Here is a 20,200-nt window from a genome sequence, read left to right on the forward strand (position 1 = left end):
TTCATAATTACCTGTATCATCATTGCATTATTTGCTGGCAAGGCTCTCATCATGTCTTTTTCCTATCAACAGCCCTCCCTCAGGCCCTCGACAACCGGATCTCTGTTCATTTGTTATATCCACATCACCCCCACATCACCAACAGCATACAAACTCTAACTGTCATTCATAGAAACATTCCTCTATGGCTTTGTCGTGCCAATCCTACCGTACATCCTCGAGCAACGCAACCATGCCAATCCCACTGATATTCAGCGCCTGACTTATCAGGTTCTCACCTCATATGGCGCGGTGGCAGTGGTAGCTGGTATGCTGGTGGGGTATTTGGCCGACCGACTCGGATCTCGGCGTCTGCCTCTGATACTTGGGTTAGGCACTGCCTTTGTCGGAACATTTGTTCTGGCAGTATCAACTAAATGTAAGTGATAGCGATGAGATAATTAGCGGGAGCCTACCATACATGCTAAGGCTCTTCCATCAAGTGGCTGGCGTCTTCATCGGCCGAACACTCCAAGCAATAGGTGGCACAACGGCCTGGATTGTCGGATATGCCACCCTCAGAGACACGATACAGGCAGAGAATATGGGAAAGACGTTTGGCTTAGTGAATAGTTTCGTGAGTGCCGGTGCTCTTTCGGGTCCAGCGGTCGCCGGATTACTCCTTGAGCTGGCCGGGTATTGGGCTACCTGGTCAGTTGTGCTGGTCATACTTCTGCTGGATATCATCATGAGAATTGTTATGATTGAGAACCCACGAAAAAGAAAGGGACATGATGTCAATACTCAACATAATATCTGCACAGGAGAAAGCAATGGTAACGAGGGGCCAGAGCATGCTAATGAACAGAGCCCACTGCTCACCAAAGACACCAACATGTCGGCCATTTCCTTTTACCGGATCATACTTGGTCAGTCTAGGGTCGTTGTCGGTCTGCTATGCTACATGGCACACTCGTCCTTAATTGCCGGTTACAATACTACGCTCCCAACCCACATCAAGCAGGCCTTTGGATGGGGTAGTTTACCCGCCGGACTTTTGTTCTTGGGTCTTCAGGCGCCCACTGTGCTACTCAGTCCGCTCTGTGGCTGGTTGCGAGATATGATTGGGACTAGAATACCAACATCTCTGGGCTTTATTCTCCTGGCTCCTCTGTTATGGCTGTTAGGATCGGCCCACAGATTGGACCATCACCCATGGATTGGGTCTGAGAAAAACGCCAAGATTATATACATTATCACCATCGTCGCTATCGGTTGTGTTCAGAACCTCTTGACAAGTGTCGGGACAATTGAAATTACTTGTACGTTTCTTATATTGCCGTCGAAACCGCAATCGCAGCCTTTTTCTGTTTATTAACTCCATCTTTATCAATTTTAGGCACGGTCGATGATTTAGAGACGAAACACCCCGGTATTTTCGGCCCTCATGGCGGATACTCGCGCAGCTACTCTCTTTCCAATATTAGTTTCACTATGGGATTACTTGTCGGGCCGCTTGTCTCCGGTACGTTGGCAGATACGGTAGGGTATTATTATATGAACTTAGTACTCGGTAAGGTTGATACTCATCACCCTATAACATGGTGATTGTGGCTTAGTCCCTTGAAGCTGACTATTTGTGTAGCATCAATTTGTGTTATCCTGTCGATTCTGTCTTTTACATTCTTGAAAGGCAAATCATCGCTCCGATCGAGAAGGCTAACTAGGCTCGATGAATAGGCTAGGATTGTCAATGTCTCTTCTCTTTATGTTTTATTGGAGATCAGCGATCCTGAATATATTACAAGTCATGTAATTTGCCATGTAGGATTGTTCAAGTCTCCATTGAAGATAATCAGGAGCCCTTCCATGTCATTTACTATACTTATGCCTTTACTTATCTTTATAAATTAACACGGCATGTCCAAATGTTGCTCCCGCCCCTATGAGCTGGGGGAATTTGAGCAAGTTTGTTGCTGATCACCTGTAGGTCAGCTACCCACGGCTGTTTAATTGTAAGTAGGTACGGGGCAACATCGTAAATCGATTCTGCAATGGTATGGAGACGCTTCCCCTTATTTCTCGCTGTTCTGACAAATCCTCCCATAGGTCCAGATGATCCTCTGACAAGGTTGCGTACATGCCATCCGAGCGTTAAACCCCACACTAGGCTTCTCTTATTAGAGCTTTTCGAAGCGCACTTTGCGCAAGACGCTTCAGCTCGCTACTCAACTCCTTCACAAAGTCCACCTGCATGCGAAACGTGGAGGGTGCTTCCGGCCACATATGAGCCATCATCCGGTGCGGAACTCTCTCCACGATATCCAAATCAGCCTGACAGCCCGGGTCGAGCGGGTGAAGAAGGAAATTGCAAAACAAATGAATCATGGCAGCTGTGAAATACGGGAGACAGAACCTAGAGGATTAGGGGTCAGCATATAAGCATCAATCACAGACTGCTATATAGGTTCAGGCTCACAGCAAGTTATAGCGATGGAAGTCGAGCTCCGACTCCGAGAACTTCCGCAAAAGCGACCGACTAGCTTCGACGCTGATTGCTAGACTAGAACCCGGACCATGGGTGTTCTGGTTCTGGGCCCAGGAGATGCAGCGACCGCTTGCTTGGTGGATAGTGGCCATGCAGTAGTGATATTGTAGCTGCATGACGGACGACGGCATGCTCCCCGCGTCAGAGGGTCGCTCGGTGAATGTGGGTCTGTTATCAATTGGCACTGAAAGCTTCCAGTTCTCTAGCAACTCATCCAGGTCGCGAATCGTGCAGAGTAGCTGGGCATCGGTTTGTCGGAGGGCGGAAACGGCATATAGTCGACGGAATATTTCCGATTGGACGATCGACAGACGGATGAGTGGGATAAATAGAGGGGAGCAGGTACTAGGGGAAGATGGTTCACCGTAGCAGTCCGGAATCGAGAGGTCACAGTGGGTGTCGTCAAAGTTTGGAGGCAGACCGCTTCGCAGGCTGTGTTCGTGATCCACAATATAGCATAGCCAAAACAGGGTGCGGGTGTGTCGCTGCAGTGGTAATGACGGACCATCAACATGGGAGGAGAGTATGTTCCCTTCGAGGTGAAAGACTAATCTGGTTGCTGCAGCTATGAGAAGCTCCAGGGTGTATAGGTCGCCAACTATAGCTTGGCTGTGGATGCACTGTGATGGGAGCCATTAGAAAACTCAATCTCTCTACCCACTGAGCAAATCTCACCAGTAATAGAAGTGTTTGTAGACCATCCAGGGTGACAGAGTCCCTGAGGAGTTGAGGCAATAATTGATACGCCTCAGATGCAAACTCTTCCATTTGGCCGGTACCTAAAGAGCTGCAAAACATTGACCCCATAGCAAGAAATGCCATCACGCACGCTCTAGCGCTGGCCGCACTAGGAGATGTAAGAGAGAGCTCTTGTTGGTACGCTGCGCGAATAGTATGCTCGAAAAGTGAAGGTGTTATAAAGGGAAATATGTGGCTAAATACAGAGGAGTTATATGCGCTCAAGACTTGATATAGCAATCTCTTTGTCGGAAGAGGTACTGGACGATGAGATGTGGATCCCGTGGTGGTGGCCGGCCCACTTGTGAAAGGTGCACGGTTTCGGTCCGGGGAGAACGGGCTTAGGAGAACTTCTTCTCCGGTCTGCTCCTTGATCCATTTCCTGCCACTAGGAGAGAAAAAGGGCAGCCCGTTGAATGTGCAGATGTTGCCAAGGGCTAACCTAGCATGATGAGGTCTACCTCCGGGTCTGGAGAGTGCAGGAGAGGGGCCAACTGAATCCCACGACAAGCCATGGTCTGTATGAGTCGCATTATGAGAGGCTGCCTTTGTCAGCGTCAAAGTTTGATGTGGATACGAGGAAGCACAGATTAATTGGCTATATGGCATACATACCATCGGGATCGGGAAGCAAATATTCTGGTGCAGGTGATCGGCAGGGTATATGCGCTGGTTCAGAGCTTATTTCCATTAAGCATTCTATGATACTTTATTCTTGATTGATACGACAACGACTTACATGGCATGCTGCACTTGCTGATCTTTGAAGCGCTCTGCATTGCGCGTGAAAGTACAGGGAATATTGTGATGATAACACCAATTGCATTTGGGTGTGGCTCGATCACATTGTATCTATACCCATAAACGAGTCATTCAAAAGCCTCAATTGGAGACAAATTGAGGGAAAAGGAATGATTACCTTCTTCTTGAAGCAGGAATCACAGGCGCGACATTTCCGGCGGCGACGAATTACCCGTTTAGGCTTAGTCTTGCCAATGGAATTTGGGTCAGACATGACAAGACTGTAGAGTTCTGTTTGGCAAGGGCTGCAGACCACAGAGGTAAACAGAGGCAGGATCTTTGTTGTCGGACTGGTGGGTTGTAGTCTCGTGGCAGAGAAGGCACCTAGTGAGAGGAGAGGGAGTCCATTAACTAACTAACGTATTCGGTAAGCGAGTCGGCCATGTAAACGAGTCGGCCACCCGTGTATCCCATACAAAATGGCCATTTTTCAAACCTCAATATCTCAACCACAAGTAGGTTTAGAGGCATAAAGTCAAATATATAGTCTATTAATATAGTCTAAATTAAGTATCTCAAGTTTTAGCGCACTAAACTAAGTAGATCTTTAGGTAATATAAATGACAGCTGTATTTATGGTATTTTATAATATTCTAGAATTAGAAGCTAAATATAAGACTATAGAGCCTAAAAAGAAGTATTTATAATCTGAAATATATATATATATATCTCAAATAGCTTATACTATGCCTCTAAACCTACTTGTTGTTGAGATATTAGAGTATAAAAAGGTGTCATTTTATATGGAATACAGAGGTGGCCGACTCGCTTACATGGCCGACTCGCTTGCCGAATAAGTTATCCCCGCTGACTAAGCGGGGTCAACGTAAATTGTGGGTCGCGGATCCTCGTGAGTGGGTCACGTGGGCTACTTTAGCGCCTACTAGCGCGATTTTCGACTCGCGAGTCGCGACACACCTTAGGGACGACCCGGCCGAGCTGTAACCTGAGTCTCTCCATTTTAGTCTCCATACTGTGGAGTCACCTTTAAAGTGCTCCGATAGATGTCGGATGGTGAAGGAGATTGTGCAAGGATTTATATACAAAGTTCAGTACGCCCATACACATACAGGTGCGCGCTACGGTTACAGAAACAGCCCAAGCTAATTATTTGCCATTATGGTATTACTATGTTGAGCACGTTGAGCACGTTCCTGTGTATGCGCTTGATAGTTTAGGTCTAATTCCCGATGATGTCCGCCGCGATCTTCTCTGCCAGTGCATCTGTAAGGGTACGCAAGTTAGCTTGATTCCACAATTAGGCTGGAGGACTGTCTAAGTTCAGCAGCAATGCTGTACATACAAACTGTAGCTTGGGGATGCCCAGGTGGAAGGAATGGGAAGGCCTCAGCGTCGACAACGCGAAGCTTCGAGGTACCGAAAACGCGGCGTTGAGAGTCCACAACAGCGAGAGGGTCTTCGGAGGTACCCATTTTGCCTAGTTCAGGTTAAGCTTGTGGAATTCTGCAGGGAAAGGAAAGCAATGAACATACTAGTAGCTGCGCATGGAAAATCTGAATTCCATTGTCACTCACGAAGTTACCTGCCGGGACCAAAGGCACGCACGCCACCGGTGGTCCAGAAGGCGTCGATCTTCTGGCTGGCGTTGGCCTCACGCCAGTCATCGCTGATTTGTCCCACGGACGTCCCAGTACGATGGCGCTGCGTCGACGGTGTGCGGTCGGGGGAGTATCCTGCCATTTGAAGCGCCTCATAGGTCGTTAGGAGCAGTAGTCGGTGCATGGGGTCTGTCGCCGCTGCTTCTCTCGGAGACTTGCTGAAGAGGTGAGCGTCGAAGAGGTCCGGACGGTCGACGAAACAGCCGTATGGCGTTGTCGTTGTGTTTGGAATCTGGCCTGTGGGATCGCAATGTGTCTCGACGGGAAATTGGTTGGCCGCAATCTGACGAAAGTCAACATTTGAGTTAGCCATGTTACCCCGGTATGATTGCCTATAGCTGACGTGGCTCTCGATGGAGATCCAGTCCATCTTCAAGACATTCCATAATTGATCTAAGTTCTCGCTACCTGGGAACCTCCCAGATATTCCCACAATTGGGTAACTGCCTGCAATACTTCCGTCTTCAGTCTACCAGGCATCTTTTGAGTCAACCGAATGTGTGTTTTTGACCCATTTCATGCTTTCTTTCAAGGAATTTGTCATGTACGATGGCCCGATTATAGCTTTCCAAGTACAATCACTTGAACCCAGCCAACTAGTCATCTTCCAGCCGCTGCAGATACCTATAAAGCTCTACATAAGGTCCCAACATTATCCCACGCTCCCTGTCAGCAGATTGACTGCAGAAGAATCTATGTGTGCGTGTGCGTGTCAACAATATCTGCGCCCATAGACCAGTCCTCCGCCCATCGGACGGCCGCCGACAAGCTAGCTCTTCTCGCAGCTTGGCCATTTTCGTCGTGGCAATTGTATTCACTCTCACCTCCACAGCGTCGGTCTTTCTTCGATTAGTCACCAAGCGTATGAATCACATAAAACTGCTGGCAGGAAACTATGTGATCCTTGTGGCACAGGTATGATCTGCGGCAGAGAACAAGCCCCGAGGGTCACCGAAGTCTTCTAAATTAACTGAACACTTAGAGTCTTCTCTACGGCATTGGTGCTGCCGTGGTGCTAGGTTTGATTCCAGCCATCCACTCCTTTATTCTTGGCTGTTTAAAACCTACAAGAGCTAGTCATCGTGTTCTTGCAGAAGATTTTGTTGGTTCAGCCGTTCATCACTCCAGCGAAATCCCGCCGTCTCATATCACCAATTTCCTAAAGGTATGCGGAAACCACTCGTTAAATTCCTAAAAACTAGGCTAGATTGCCACCTACTATTCGGTGGTTGCTTACCCCATACCTAGATTCTAGTGACAATGCAGGCATTCTACGGATCAACCTTGGATCTGATGAAGACGTCTATCTATCTGTTCTACAGCCGTATCTTCTTCGTGCGCACCTTCCGTATCGCCGCATGGATCACCATTAGCTTCATCCTGTCATGGGGGGCTATAATCATCCTAACCACGTTCCTACTCTGCACGCCGTTGGCCTTTAACTGGGACCAGACAATCCCAGATGGCCGTTATACCAACCAAAAAGCAGTCTTTCTCCCTGTCAGCATTCTTGATCTCATAAAAAACGTCTGCGTCTTTGTCCTGCCACTGCCCATAACCTACAAACTGAGAGTCAACAAAGGCAACCGTGTGGCGCTATTCGCCATCTTCAGACTAGAGATTCTGTTCATCTTATCTTATCCTCATTCAATCTTTCTTACTCTCCCCTCTTCGCACGACCACAGACACTAACGCAGCCACTTTCCCACAGCACCATGATAATCAATATCCTCCATATCCAAAGTCTCATGGAAACGAACTACGTGGATATCACCTACTCCGCTTCTTACCCACTTCTGTGGAGCCTCCTCGAGCCAGCTTGGACATTACGGTAGCTTGTGGTCCTCTACTCAGCCCTCTAATACGCTGATTCCAGTACTTCCGGCAGATTTCCAAGATTCATCGACTCGAAGCCAGCGATGAGACCATGCTACTTTGACGTACGACTGAGACGGACCCGGGGACAGGTCGCAAAGCGGGCCAGATCATGGTGCAGACGCAATGGGAGATGCAGGAGAGCCGAGTGACAGGGGAGGCATGAGGCTCCTTTCTTTTCCCCTTTATTCATCATGTTTTGTTCCATTCTATACACTACTGGTTTTTGATTGAATTTCAGTTACATAGAATTTGGGGTCCAGGCCATGAAGTAACAATCATTGGGATATGCGATATAATTCACATATAGTCCTCGCATCGGGGGACTGTCCGGTTTGGGTGGGAATGCATCTGGCGTTGCACTGAGGTAGGTCGATCTCTTTGCTCTCTGATTAGTATTGGTTCCGCCATCCAACTATTCCAATGCACTTTTTTGCTTTATGAGAATTTGAGGGTCCTGCTTGGCTTAAGGTGAGATCAGCCGCCCATGGTTCCACGTAAAGCCAATTCTTCCTTCATCTAATCTGACCTTACCCCCGCTCCATCTGCAAATCAGCGTCGAATTAATAAACGGTCGGCTAGAAAAGCTCTATTGGCCCTGATAGACTAAGAATAGCCCTCTCATTTTAGTATGGGCCCTGCTGCATCGCAAACATGTCGCGTCACTCGTGTGGCGCCTACTGCTGTACTGTCCTAGCGCTTAGCCAAGGTCTGCCCAGCAGCAAATGAGTTACTCCGATTCGATCGTCCCATGAAAATCAAACTCCATGTTAGTCTTCACCATGAGGGGCGCGAGGCTGAGAATCCAGTGATTTAAATCCGCGGCGTCTTGGTGGTGGCTACGGACACGGTGATTGCTGCCAATGGTGCCGGTTTCGATCGTATTACCTATTTTTGCTCCATTCCTTCGCTGTTCCAATCACATTCACTTCACACTGATTCAATCTCATCATTTCCATCACCGACGAGTACGACTACATCATCATTGGTGCCGGCCTGGCTGGCAGCGCACTGGCCGGCCGCCTCGCGCAGAAAGACTGGAACATGTACAGTGGGAGGCTATGGAGCAATTGCTAGTCAACAAACTGGTCCCCGTGTGCAGAGGTGGTAGAGCCTGAATGCTAATTAACCTATTAATTATTTGATCCCGTGATGAAAAGACAACCTATTTTCTTATGATGCTTGCTCACTGCGAGGGAATGCGACAAACATCTTCTTAGGGTACAGGCGGCCGGAGTATGCGGAGTCGGGTGATATTGCCTTTCCTGACGAGACCCACCAGATACAAATAGTGGCGCACACGCTAAGACCAGAGAGGAAAACAATCCGGGTGCTCCAAGGGAGCAAAAGAGAAATGCAAAAATAAATGCTCACACTCGGATTCGAACCGAGGATCTCATGATTACTAGTCATGCGCTTTACCAACTAAGCCATGCGAGCTACTTGTTGAAATGGCTCATTTTTTTTGGTTATACAAAGGCAAAATCTCATACGCCTTCTGTCTCCTGATCCCGTCCTCTGCTGTGTCAAAATTCAATAGCACATTTCGTTCTTGTCGCCAACCAATTGCTTTCGATCGAATAATCTTGCTTGGTTTGTCAAATCAGAACGTACCAGATTGGCCATTATCTAGCCAATAATCCCCGTTTGGTGGCGGTATATCAGTGCTGTACGATTGTGCTGTACATATATAAATTTTCACCACCATGGCTTCTATGGTACCCCATATTTGATCTGTAAGGTTAGGTATAGAGGTATAGTGTTAGCATATATAACAAATAGCAACATGGGATACTACTTGAGGCCAGAGGCGCTTTGGTTATCTAGCCAAGATACTTGTTCCTCATTGATCTGGGATTAATCCCTCAATTATGTTTTTATCAACACCGGTATGAACCCCAAAGGTCAAGAGCCGAGGTGACCGACCTTACAGGTAGCCCGCTACGAGACTTGCTTGACTAGAACAGGATCTACCTTCGCGCCACCTCAAAAACTGGGTGGCTGACCAGCAATGAACGAGCTGTGAAAACCTGCTGCTACGTGATACCTGAAGGGCTTAAGCTTGCCTGATTTAGACTGCCACTATGATGTAGGTTTTCTCTAAGACCATTGCCGGCTGCCATATTGGCTGAGACCTATACGCCAAAGGGTTCAGAGAGCAGAACGCCTTCACAAACTTTGACCATTCTCTAATTTCCCAGATTTCTCGTCTCATGTCAACTAATGGCGGGGAAAACCGATAGCTTATGGATCAATTGAAAGGGTTTGGAACCATATATGACAAGATGGTTTGGTGAGGTTTACACATTCCTCTTCGAATACATTTCTAGCACTGGTCCAACTACCATCAATAAACGTAGCGATAACTAGGCGCCAAATCACCCATAAATTCCTCTTCCTCCTCTGTGATTTCTGCAACAGCTCCACTTGCAGCAGCTTTCTCCCGCCTCACATTGTCAAACCACACGCCGAATAAATAGATCGATGCTGTAGCAGCCGAGAGACAAACAAATGCAATGCAAATAATATACCCATCATGATAAGCTGGTGCATCTTTCGACAGGAAGCAATAGGGACTGATGATCCCACCCACTATAATTCATTAGAACTCCTTTTCCCGAATGAAAAAGGAATCACAAGAAACGAAAAGCATGAGACTTACAGTTTCCAAATGCAACCATCCACGCAATACCCACGCTTCGTCGTCTATGACTCGCCAGGTTCATAGCAAACCAGCATGCCAGGACAGGCGGCGCGCTGAAGCATCCGCTGACGACCAGAAATAGGGCACCGTATTGCACGTGCCGATGCACGGGACCATAGATATTCAGTAGGATTCCCAATCCTCCCAGTGCGATCAGTAATGGAATCATTGCGAAGATATAGCGATGGTGAAATCGATCGGAGATGTATGCAATGAGCATGGAGCAGACGAATGCTGCTACCCAGGGTGGAATGGAGAAGAGTTGCGTATGGATGGCTGTGCTGTTAGCAGATGGGCATCTCGCAGGTCGACGGAGACATACTGTCATAGCCATATGTTTTGATGATTGTAGGTGCAAAGTTTGCGTACGCTATTGTTGTCAGCTGCAATGCCCTAGTCTCAATGTCATTTGGGCTCCACTCACAGTAGATCGGAATGCAGACTCCAAAATACATGCATCCAGCAACGAATATCTTGTCTGGTATTCAGTCAGGAACAATCCTCAGATGTCTATCGTCATCACTCACAATCTTTGAAGACATCCAAAACATCCCTGATCCCCATCCGAGCCTGCGGAGCCGACTTACCTGCATCCGTCGCAAGCCGCGCGATGGCAAATTTCCGCTCCTCTTCACTCAACCATTTTGCATCCTCTGGGAAGTCTCCCACGAAGAAGAAACAAATAATCGCAACCACGCATGTCAAGAGACCTTCGATGATAAAAATCCAGCGCCAACCTCGATAACCTCGGAGACCATCCATCTCGCCGATCCCACTGGCAAGCAGCCCACCAAAGGCCCCAGCCACCGTCGTGGAGCAGAAAAACAAACTGAATCGCTTCTGGGCCTCACTACGCTTATACCACATTCCGATCAGGTAGTAACCTAAAAATGACCGATCAGCTAGAGCATCGGCGATCGGAAGCCAGGCGACTGACAGCCAGGAACAAGACCCGACTCAAACATGCCCAGAAACCATCGAGTCGTCATCAATCCGCCCCAATTCTGCACGAGACCTTGACATATCGTGACAAACCCAAATCCAAACATACATAGAGGCACTGCTCATGTCTCTAATCAGTGTTTGGTCTGTCTGCCGTATGGGGAGAGGAGAAACGCACGCCAGACATGCGGCTTGAACTTCTTCAACAGAATATTTGACGGGATCTCAAATATAATGTAAGGCACGAAGAGTATCGTCAGTGCCGTGTTATACCTGGTTCCATTTTCGATGTTCAATTCCTCCTTCAAACCCATTATAGACGCGTTCCCGATGTTGACCCTGTCCGTCCCTTAGCTAATTTGGCATCCATTTCCCTTTGAGAATGCCATCTTACCGGTCCAAGAATGAGAGTATATACATGGCGCAGAGACATGGCACTATATGTCGGTCGATCTTGGCCACGAGCTTGCGCTCATTGATAGTGGACGACTGTGGGGAATGCGTGACTTCGACATCGGAGGCGGGTCTTAGGGTATCGTCGTATGGAGGAGGTTTCTCTGAAGCGTAAGGTGGTGAGCAATGAGATCCGACCATGAATCCTCCTAGCAAACAAACCTGGTCCCTCCATGGTGGGTGCTCGTAATCCAAGTATCTCAGCTTAGACACGAGTAGTATTGTCATCGAAACAAAGGGTGGGGATAAACGGTGCTTGTGTCGCATTTCAGGGCGAGGCCGTGAGATTGGGAAATGAAACCCAACTGCACCTGGGAAGTGAGATGTGGCTAGCAAAAATTACTTCTCATGCTAGGGGGTGGCGACGACTCGTCCAGATCAGCACGAGATGCATGGATGTCGATCCGTGGCTGAAGAACCAATATTGGCTGCACGATAACGATGATCCACCCAGACTATGGGGAGAACATGCATGAGCACTGATAATTTCGCCCAAACAGGGGATGATGCGCGATTTGATCACGAACCATCGTCCACTAAAACTGCCCTGTCGGGAAGAGAGAACAGGTGACACCCGTGTTATCTATCTGTGGAATGTGGAGAGGAATGCCCGTTGTGGCTTGAGAGAAGATCAACTGAACTTAATTAAACATGCAAGTGGCTGCTAAGTATTATGATCGCTATGTAACAACTCAGTCTAATTAACACTTATCATTATTCCGAACCGTGGTCAACATGCATCTTGTCTTGTTGCCTGCTTTGTGCCTGATTTGTATTTACCCGGCACCATGCGTGATCTGTAGGCAGCGGCAGTAACACGCTCTTGCGATGTGTTACCGCACCACTGCACCTTGCCTCATAGAGACGGACCCTTAGTAGGATCCGTAGTTACCGTAGGCACCATAGTTGCCGTAGTCACCGTAGCTGGCGGGAGCAGTCGAGGTAGACTCAGCAGCAGTGGTCGTCGACTTGGAAGGCTCCTTGTCCTCCTTGGGGGCATCACGCTTGTAGGAGCCGTACGAGCCGTAGTTGCCATAGTTTCCGTAGCTGCCGTAGTCGGCAGGGCCAGTGGAGGTAGGCTCGGCGGAGGAGGTAGTCTTCGAGGGCTCCTCCTTGCCCTCCTTGGGGGCATCGCGCTTGTAGGAACCATACGAGCCGTAGTTTCCATAGTTGCCGTAGTTGCCGTAGTCAGCAGGGCCGGTCGAGGTGGGCTCGGCGGAGGAAGCGGAGGTAGAGGGCTCCTCCTTCTTCTCGGGAGCAGCATCACGCTTGTAGGACCCGTAGTTTCCGTACTGGCCGTAGTTGCCGTAGTTGCCGTAGCTGCCATAGTCGGCCGGGGCAGTGGAAGTCGGGGCGGCCGAGGTGGTGTCGGCTTCCTCCTTGGGGGCCTCACGCTTCACGTTGCCGTAGTTGTCGTAGGTACCGTAGTTACCATAGTTTCCGTAGCTGCCATAGTCGGCGGGAGCGGTGGTAGTAGGGACAGCGGTGGTCTCGGACTTGTCATTCTTGGGGATGGCATCGCGCTTGTAGGAGCCATACGATCCGTAGTTGCCGTAGTTGCCATACTCGCCGTAGCCGGCGGGAGCAGTGGTGGTAGTGGCAGGTGCAGTCGAGGTCGAGCTGCTCACGGGAGCAGCATTGACGGCCAGCAAGTTGCTGCCGAGGAAGAGGGCGAGGGACTTAGAAGAGAAGTGCATTTTGGAGGTGAGAATAGGAAGAAAGGATGGAGAGGAGAGGAGATGAGCTTGATGAATTGCTTTGGGATATCTTCCCAGCTTCCTGTATGCTTTCTAAGGGCATATTTATATCAATTTCCGGCCGGTTATACCACACCGAACAAAAATAGATCTAGTGCCGGCTTCCACGGTGATGACCGCCAGTCACCACAATTGGGCATGTCTCGGATGATCCCATCCGGCTCCATGATGGAGAACGAGCTGGAACCTGGCGTGTTCCAATCAGCAGAGATTCCGATGACGCATGAGGGCCATCGCATGCAGTGCGACCTCAAAAAATGAGCCGGCCAGCCCGTTGCGGAGAATGGTATCATCGCCAATCGACCCTACGAACGCGGGGATCTTTCCACGGAAGATTTTTCATTTCTCACCCAACTTGCCTCCCAAAAGATGTGATGCAATACAATGCAGTACAGTGCAGCTCTCCGTGCTAATTTTGTGTCCTCCTATCACCCAATCTCTGTCTCAATGCCAGACAGAAACCCCCCAGCCTTGCCTCATTGTCTCACCTGGCAAATTGTCGAAAGCTCGGGAAATCAGCCGGTGGATGCGGATCGAAGCTGCAGGCGGGGTTAAACTTCATCTATGCGGCAGTGGCACGAAGGCTAGCGTGGCCCTAGGGTCTTCTACCATGAATCTAGAGGGTCGAGTTAAGTGTCTCCCGGTCTACCCCAATATGCCCAATGAGACATACATGCGGCTAGGCGGCCCATGTCTCAAGCCACACCAACTAGCTTGCCGCGTCCTGCAGAAAACCGGGTCTCGTGTCTCACAACTCAGCGGCCTGAGTTATTTTTACCCTCATTGCATGTCTTCAGCCGGTTTTATTGGGTCGGTGGCCTCGGGATACTTCCATCTGCTTGGGTTTCTCTTATCCGGCTGGCCGGCCTCATAAATCACCAGCTTCTGCTGCGGTCGCATCTGTCGGCTATTTATTTATTTTCTTAAACGATTTAAGTCCGCCATTAAATTCTTATCGTGGAAATGGGACACTCAACTCCGACCGAAGACATGGAAATCAACGACAAGCTCCTGCCCGACGAAGAGGCACGGTGGAGACAAGAACAGAAGCCTCAGAGCAACTGGGAAAGATGGGGCACCATCCTTCTCGTCATCGCGACGGCTCTTGTATCGCTGGGAATAGGCGCACTGGTCGGGCATCAGCAACAAGACTCTGATAAAACCTGCACGTTGCGAGTTGCTCAATATTGTAGGGCTTCATCCGGTCATGTGCGGGGAACATTGGCTAATCCAAGCAGCTCCCGTGATCTCCAACGTCGGCATCTCGTACCATCAGGAGCAATTCAATGGCTCGTTCCTCAACGAGAACATCTACCGCAAGGACGCCGGTCCCGAGGTCGATGCGGCGTGGAAGTCCCTGGGTGCTGACTGTAAGTTTCCAATTCACCTCCTGGTTGATGTTCGCCATGCTAACAACCTCTAGACCGAAGCATTCGGGTCCCTGCCGAGGAAGCCCAACGATCAGGCCTTGCAAAGGACCAGGTCAAGATCAGCGAGAAGTACGGTGGAGGCTATCCGGCAAACGTTGAGGGCCTTCATCACCTCCACTGCCTGGTATGTTTACTACTCTCTACCCAGACCAGCTATGAAACCCACTAACAAAACCTCAGAACCTCCTCCGCCAATCTCTCTACTACAATTACGACTACTACCATAAGCAGGGCCACGGTGCCTTTAAGAACGACGACTTTATTGTCCGTCGTCACGTCTGTAAGTACCACACGACTACCTCGACCCTGACAAGTCCTGACTCCTCCAGCCCACTGTCTCGACATCCTCCGACAGCAGCTCATGTGCACCGTCGACGTCGGAGTTCTCGGTCAAGTCTGGGTTCACCCCGACAGCCCCGAGCCATTCGTCGACTTCAACACGAAGCATCGCTGCCGTAACTTCGATGCTATCCGTGATTGGGCCGAGCATAACCAGCTGCCGGAGTCAGTTCCGTCGGATTTCCTGGAGCCGCCGAAGCAGGGTGATCGGGTGTATGAGGAGGTCCCGTAAATTTACGACGCTATGAACTGTATATAAATGTTAATATTCTTTTATTTGGATTAGAATAATCAAGATGTCATGTCTATCTATTTCCTGTACAAAAATGCACAAATACCGGTTTTCTTTACTCTCAGCCACAGAACTGCATTCTCGCGTACACTGGGCAAATCTTTCAATGCAATCCCAACACTTAAAATAGCATGTTACTAGAGCCAGAATATCATGTATATAACTCTCCGTTCAAGAAAACTGTCTTGATGTTGAGGCTCGATGATACCTCCCCACCCGGGCCCAATGATCGTCAGTAGATCAAGGATCAACAAAACACTATCTCAGCCCTTTCGGGATCATCAGATATAGTTGGGGCTATTGGGCACATCCCGATCTCCATCTCCATATTCTCGGAGGTGATTGCAATAAATGGTAGATAGAATGCAAACACAGATGCCAAGGTGGCTTAGCCAGCCACCGCATTAAACCTACCTTGCTGTATATGCATGTGCCTACTTTTATCCCTATGCGGCAAATGTACATTCATGATCAAGTTGCAGTGCACTAAATATAGTGGGTGAGTTAGGCTCTTTGATTCTCTGTGAGGAGTGAGTGGGTTCGAGCTCGCAGCACGCAGCAAGGTGGTAGCATACTCCTGTGTGACTCAATAATATCTCGGTATTAGATTCATCATCTGTAGGGCAAGCATTCCGACATAGGGCGACAATGCACCTCCCACTCTCTATACGAGACCAAATTCATAGAACGAAAGAGATGCGTGCTTAATATGGATAATGCTCTATATATAGTTCATAGATAGAACTCCTGTTTGATCAATGCGACCAATAAAACTTGCATAAATGCACGCTGGCCGGTGGCCGAGGCTGCGGCCGTATTTACAACTAGATGGTCGCGGAGTCTATTCCAACATTGCATACTCACTGTTGCCGCTATATTTCCCTTGACTAAAGGAACTGCGAGGCTCGTAGCTATTTTTGTAACGGGGAGCCTCGTAAGTCCGGGTAGGTGCGTTTTCTTTGTGCTTCGGGTCAGTGCTAGTGTGGACAACCAACAACGGCAAGCTGTCCGGCTTAGTGTATGTACTGAGACCATTGGGTACATTATTCCCGTGCAATTGGTGTCAGCAAGCTACCAGGAGCAGTATGGTAAAGTCAGAATGTGGGTAAAGCGTACATTAAAAAGTGCCGGTTTAGTTTAACGGCCGCTAGGTGCCGGGTAGTCGAGGTGTTCGAGAACTGGGGGGAAAGGGATGTTTAATTGCATGGGTAGGAAGATTGGCATTTTGTTGAACTGATATCCTGCTGTTTAGACCAGATTTTCAAAAAGAACAATGAATAAATAAAAAGATAAACATGGTGGGTTCTTTTCATGGCCTCTCCAAGCGATCGTCCGGGACCAAAAAGAAAAAGATTGACCGACGCAGGGGTCGAACCTGCAATCTCTTGATTCGTAGTCAAGCGCCTTGCCATTGGGCCAGCCGGCCTGCTGTTGTTTATGGGGAAAATAATGTGCATTATAATAGTAAGGTTATTGGCCATCCTATCTTTCAGTTGGCTGTCTATTCCTCTAGCATCTTATTACAACAGGTGTGATGGCGACCCCATGCGTGGTATCGAACCATAATGAAACTCATCGCTCAATTCACTACTATATCTCTATACGTATTAGTGTTCTAAGGGCTTGTCTTCTATTGTTGAATCATGCTCAACAGTTGACATACGTCTGTGTAGGTAGATATATATCCATGCTCAGCACAACTTCTTTTGAGAGACCAGCTAGTTTGAGATTTGGCCAGCCAACAGAATCCGTACAAAATCTCGCAAGTGCTATCGCTTTCATGTGTTCCACATTTGCTGGCGATTCAAGCCAAGCCTGCGAGACAGATACACTGGAAATAGTAAAAGTCGATCCCTTTCAAAGTGTACGTGCGCCCCTATCATTGACTATTAACTCAATAACACCACTTTCTCAAACCTACGAACCTGCCGCAAGGGAAGACACCTACATTGTCCCTACATGTTCGGGAGCAGAAGACGTATCGTAATATGACTGCTTTACTAGAAATTTGAAGCCAAGAATATAACGCTACTCTGTGCTTATCGCTAATGGGTATCGAATGAATCAATATGGAGACATCAAAAGCCGTCCGCGCATTCTAGCATCTCGCTTAGAAGACCTTACCCTTCAGCTCTGACATCATAAGTAAAACCAATGCGGCCTATGGTACTAACAGACAAGTGAACCATACCGGGACTGTCCCGCTGGACCTCCAACAGCGGGTATCCGAACTCTCCCCAAGTACCGAGGAATCCTGAAACGAAGCGTGGAATTGAAAGCGGGCGGCTCTAACTCGAGCCCAGGCCGATGCTAACGGATTTTCTCTGATCCCTGGCAGATATACGGTTTGCTTGAGGTGGCTTGATTTATGCAATATTTTAAGGAGCGGTAGACCCGACGCGTCGCGGATTTCGTAACATCTTCCCCATTCTTTCTCTAGGACTGTGAATAGGAGAGAGCACCCTTGTTGTTCTGAATCGTGTAATCTGGTGGCATCCAGCGCGTTCGCGCCAGCTTTCAGTTGGATGCGGGATTCGAATTCCGCAACATGCTCCGATCGAAGCGAGATGGGGTGATCTGGGATTTCGAGGATGGATTGGATATGACCGATTACTGTAGAGTGGTGGTTTCGTACTGGATTTGGCGGCCGAGAGCATGGATTGGGAGGTTGCATCTCGTTTTCGTAAGGATGATAGTTAGATCCTTGGGCATTGCGGCTCAAATTCTCCAGTCAAGGCGAAAGGTTTGGGGCCGATGATGGTATGCAGCCTCGTTAGGTCACCAGTGCGATCAATAGGCTGCTGTATCGTGAGATTTCGTTTGTTGATTGCCTCCAGAGTGGCGTAGCGCTAGGGTTCGAGGGTCAGAGAGACCAACAAGGTGCATTCAGACATTAGGGATCTCCGGTTGTATGTTGCGTGCAACCACATGAGCCTCACGGCTGTTTCATGCTGGTTGCTGGTGGACTGACACGACAGCTGGGGCCAAGGACGCGATACTGGTGGTCTGAACATTGATTTTGTGTAGTAGTAAGGCAGATCTTATCGTTCGTAATCGAATGTCGACCAATCACCGCACTCATCGAGATTTCCAAACATGCTCCCTCGGCCAATTCAGCCAAGAAGCATGAGAAGACGGAATACAAGGTATAATGTCAGCAAGGACCTGTCTCGCCCAGCCTTTTGTAAACCACTGGTGTTCAAAAAAGGCTAAGAGAACACAGAAGTGCGCCAAGAGTATAAGCCCCAGGGGTTCTTTGTTATCAATAGCACGCATCATACGTGGTGGGATAGAAAAAGGCCAGATTAAGGTCATACCAACCTCGATACGCAGGCCAGCTACGGCCATGTGTTTGACTGAGAGCTCCAAAGTCGAAATAGCGGACATGTGATCCTCCTTTTTATCCGGGTTGAGGTTGCTGGACTCGACCAAACCCCGCAGACTTCCTAGTTGGGACATAGTATCACTGGGAAGGAGACTCTCGGATGCGGAGCTGAGGAAGACGTGAGTTTCAGGAAGAGAAGGCATCAAATTGAAAGAGCTGTCTCTGGAGCTTCTCACCTTAGTGACCAATCTTTGTCATCGTTGTATGTCCAGACCCCGTGCACAAAAGCTGTTAATGAAGAGTGCTTAAGGGGGTGTTGAAAAGGCTCTAAGATAGCTTGAATCCCTCTGATGACAGAGAATAGTTCGATGACGTTTGCAATCGGGCTGGGCAGGCGACCATCGGCAGACCTGGCTGGCATAGCGAGCACCCATACAACGAGCATTGAGGCAAAACAAAAGATAGCCTGCCAATTTTCGCGCTTTAAGGGAGAGGAGAGAATAGCTCGAAAGGTACGCAGACCACAGGCTTGATGGTAATCGGAGCATTCAAGGTAGATTGATCGGCGCGAGGGAAAGAGACTGGCTCGGTGAATGGCAGCCGTTGCGAGGATGCCGTGCATGACAAATTCATTACTGTAGCCTTCGGTTGGAACAATTACACGCCAGGTATACCGCATATCCTCGCGTATAGCGAGCGTGTCGGCCGTTACCGTGCAAAAGTGGTGCATCAATTCTAGGTCGCGGACCCAGTTCTCTTTGGGTACAGCCGGTACATCGTGGAGGGTGTCTGAAAGCAGATCTAAGAGTGCCGAGTTCCCCGAGTACCCGGATTCAGGGGGCGTTGGCATTGACGGAGAACGGTGAGTTGATACGGCACTTAATGTCGGAGCTGCTGGTGAAAGTCCAGCTGGGGAGCCCTGAGGGCCTCGAGACACGTCATGGCTGAGAGCCGGGCCTCCGGGAGGAACGAAGCTGCATGCAATGCCATGACTCGCGCAGTTGCTGCAGGGGAACTGTTCGTTGCACTGTCGTGTCCGATTTTAGCTGACTCACATGTGCAGATACCGAGAATAAAAGATGGAAAACAGGCAAATCTTACCTTGAGATGTCGTCTTTTGCATTCTCGACAACCATTCCGAGACTTTTTATGGGTACGTCGAGGAGCCATTGTGTGGTCAGTAATTCCACAGTGACTCGTGTTTCTATCACGTGAGTAAGCAAAGAATTTCGATCTACTGGATCAGCTCGACTATCAGAGCAATGGGATTGATCAAGAAAGTCGAAGAAGCTGACGGATGGGAGAAAAGCGAACTCGATGTCGAATACGCGCGGGGAACGGATACGGATACGGATACCCAGCGGCACGTGGCCAGCGCCAAGACCAGAAAATCCGGCG

General features: G+C 49.0%; 7 protein-coding genes and 2 non-coding genes across 11 annotated transcripts; 1 reads left to right on the forward strand and 8 right to left on the reverse strand.

Moving 5' to 3' along the window:
* Positions 1 to 2,145: 2,145 nt before the first annotated feature.
* On the reverse strand, positions 2,146 to 3,295 carry LDX57_000260 (fungal specific transcription factor domain-containing protein; the record flags this gene model as incomplete). The annotated part of the gene is made up of 3 exons (XM_046081908.1): positions 2,146 to 2,395; positions 2,459 to 3,147; positions 3,203 to 3,295. The coding sequence occupies 3 exons, from the start codon at positions 3,293 to 3,295 to the stop codon at positions 2,146 to 2,148; spliced, it is 1,032 nt and encodes a 343-aa protein (XP_045937864.1).
* A 1,951-nt stretch (positions 3,296 to 5,246) lies between these two features.
* Positions 5,247 to 5,499, reverse strand: LDX57_000261 (uncharacterized protein; the record flags this gene model as incomplete). The annotated part of the gene is made up of 2 exons (XM_046081909.1): positions 5,247 to 5,290; positions 5,370 to 5,499. The coding sequence occupies 2 exons, from the start codon at positions 5,497 to 5,499 to the stop codon at positions 5,247 to 5,249; spliced, it is 174 nt and encodes a 57-aa protein (XP_045937865.1).
* A 106-nt stretch (positions 5,500 to 5,605) lies between these two features.
* PKS16 (polyketide synthase pks16) lies at positions 5,606 to 6,055 on the reverse strand (the record flags this gene model as incomplete). The annotated part of the gene is made up of 2 exons (XM_046081910.1): positions 5,606 to 5,968; positions 6,029 to 6,055. 2 exons carry the CDS (start codon positions 6,053 to 6,055, stop codon positions 5,606 to 5,608), a joined length of 390 nt encoding a protein of 129 aa, XP_045937866.1.
* Positions 6,056 to 8,927: 2,872 nt separating this feature from the next.
* On the reverse strand, positions 8,928 to 9,000 carry LDX57_000263. Its single transcript has one exon. It is a non-coding gene; the product is annotated as a tRNA-Thr (tRNA).
* A 907-nt stretch (positions 9,001 to 9,907) lies between these two features.
* TNA1_1 (High-affinity nicotinic acid transporter) lies at positions 9,908 to 11,834 on the reverse strand (the record flags this gene model as incomplete). Its single annotated transcript, XM_046081911.1, has 9 exons — positions 9,908 to 10,152; positions 10,223 to 10,540; positions 10,587 to 10,634; positions 10,689 to 10,742; positions 10,792 to 11,148; positions 11,202 to 11,324; positions 11,385 to 11,545; positions 11,601 to 11,763; positions 11,822 to 11,834. 9 exons carry the CDS (start codon positions 11,832 to 11,834, stop codon positions 9,908 to 9,910), a joined length of 1,482 nt encoding a protein of 493 aa, XP_045937867.1.
* Positions 11,835 to 12,531: 697 nt separating this feature from the next.
* LDX57_000265 (uncharacterized protein) lies at positions 12,532 to 13,356 on the reverse strand (the record flags this gene model as incomplete). Its single annotated transcript, XM_046081912.1, has 1 exon — positions 12,532 to 13,356. One exon carries the CDS (start codon positions 13,354 to 13,356, stop codon positions 12,532 to 12,534), a length of 825 nt encoding a protein of 274 aa, XP_045937868.1.
* Positions 13,357 to 14,234: 878 nt separating this feature from the next.
* On the forward strand, positions 14,235 to 15,497 carry LDX57_000266. Of its 3 annotated transcripts, XM_046081913.1 has the most exons (5): positions 14,235 to 14,605; positions 14,655 to 14,786; positions 14,840 to 14,970; positions 15,027 to 15,126; positions 15,176 to 15,497. In XM_046081913.1, exons 1-5 carry the CDS (start codon positions 14,380 to 14,382, stop codon positions 15,415 to 15,417), a joined length of 831 nt encoding a protein of 276 aa, XP_045937869.1. In that variant the 5' UTR covers positions 14,235 to 14,379; the 3' UTR covers positions 15,418 to 15,497. The 3 variants fall into 3 exon arrangements, with proteins under 3 accessions (XP_045937869.1, XP_045937871.1, XP_045937870.1); XM_046081914.1 differs by having other exon boundaries at positions 14,235 to 14,786; XM_046081915.1 differs by having other exon boundaries at positions 15,027 to 15,497.
* Positions 15,498 to 16,831: 1,334 nt separating this feature from the next.
* Positions 16,832 to 16,903, reverse strand: LDX57_000267. The gene has a single exon. It is a non-coding gene; the product is annotated as a tRNA-Arg (tRNA).
* A 1,270-nt stretch (positions 16,904 to 18,173) lies between these two features.
* Positions 18,174 to 19,972, reverse strand: LDX57_000268 (Zn(II)2Cys6 transcription factor; the record flags this gene model as incomplete). Its single annotated transcript, XM_046081916.1, has 4 exons — positions 18,174 to 18,326; positions 18,799 to 18,970; positions 19,039 to 19,829; positions 19,904 to 19,972. The coding sequence occupies 4 exons, from the start codon at positions 19,970 to 19,972 to the stop codon at positions 18,174 to 18,176; spliced, it is 1,185 nt and encodes a 394-aa protein (XP_045937872.1).
* Between the last annotated feature and the right edge of the window lie 228 nt (positions 19,973 to 20,200).

The sequence above is a fragment of the Aspergillus melleus genome (genome assembly GCF_016097325.1).
Source record: "Aspergillus melleus strain CBS 546.65 chromosome Unknown contig1, whole genome shotgun sequence".
NCBI lineage: Eukaryota > Fungi > Ascomycota > Eurotiomycetes > Eurotiales > Aspergillaceae > Aspergillus > Aspergillus melleus.

What these genes read in the sequence shown, in the direction of transcription:
- LDX57_000266 (XM_046081913.1), top strand. Translation starts at nt 14,380, where the DNA reads ATGGGACACTCAACTCCGACCGAAGACATGGAAATCAACGACAAGCTC. An exon ending in GAAGTCCCTGGGTGCTGACT is followed by an intron (nt 14,787 to 14,839) that starts GTAAGTTTCCAA and finishes AACAACCTCTAG; the next exon opens with ACCGAAGCATTCGGGTCCCT. An exon ending in TTCATCACCTCCACTGCCTG is followed by an intron (nt 14,971 to 15,026) that starts GTATGTTTACTA and finishes ACAAAACCTCAG; the next exon opens with AACCTCCTCCGCCAATCTCT.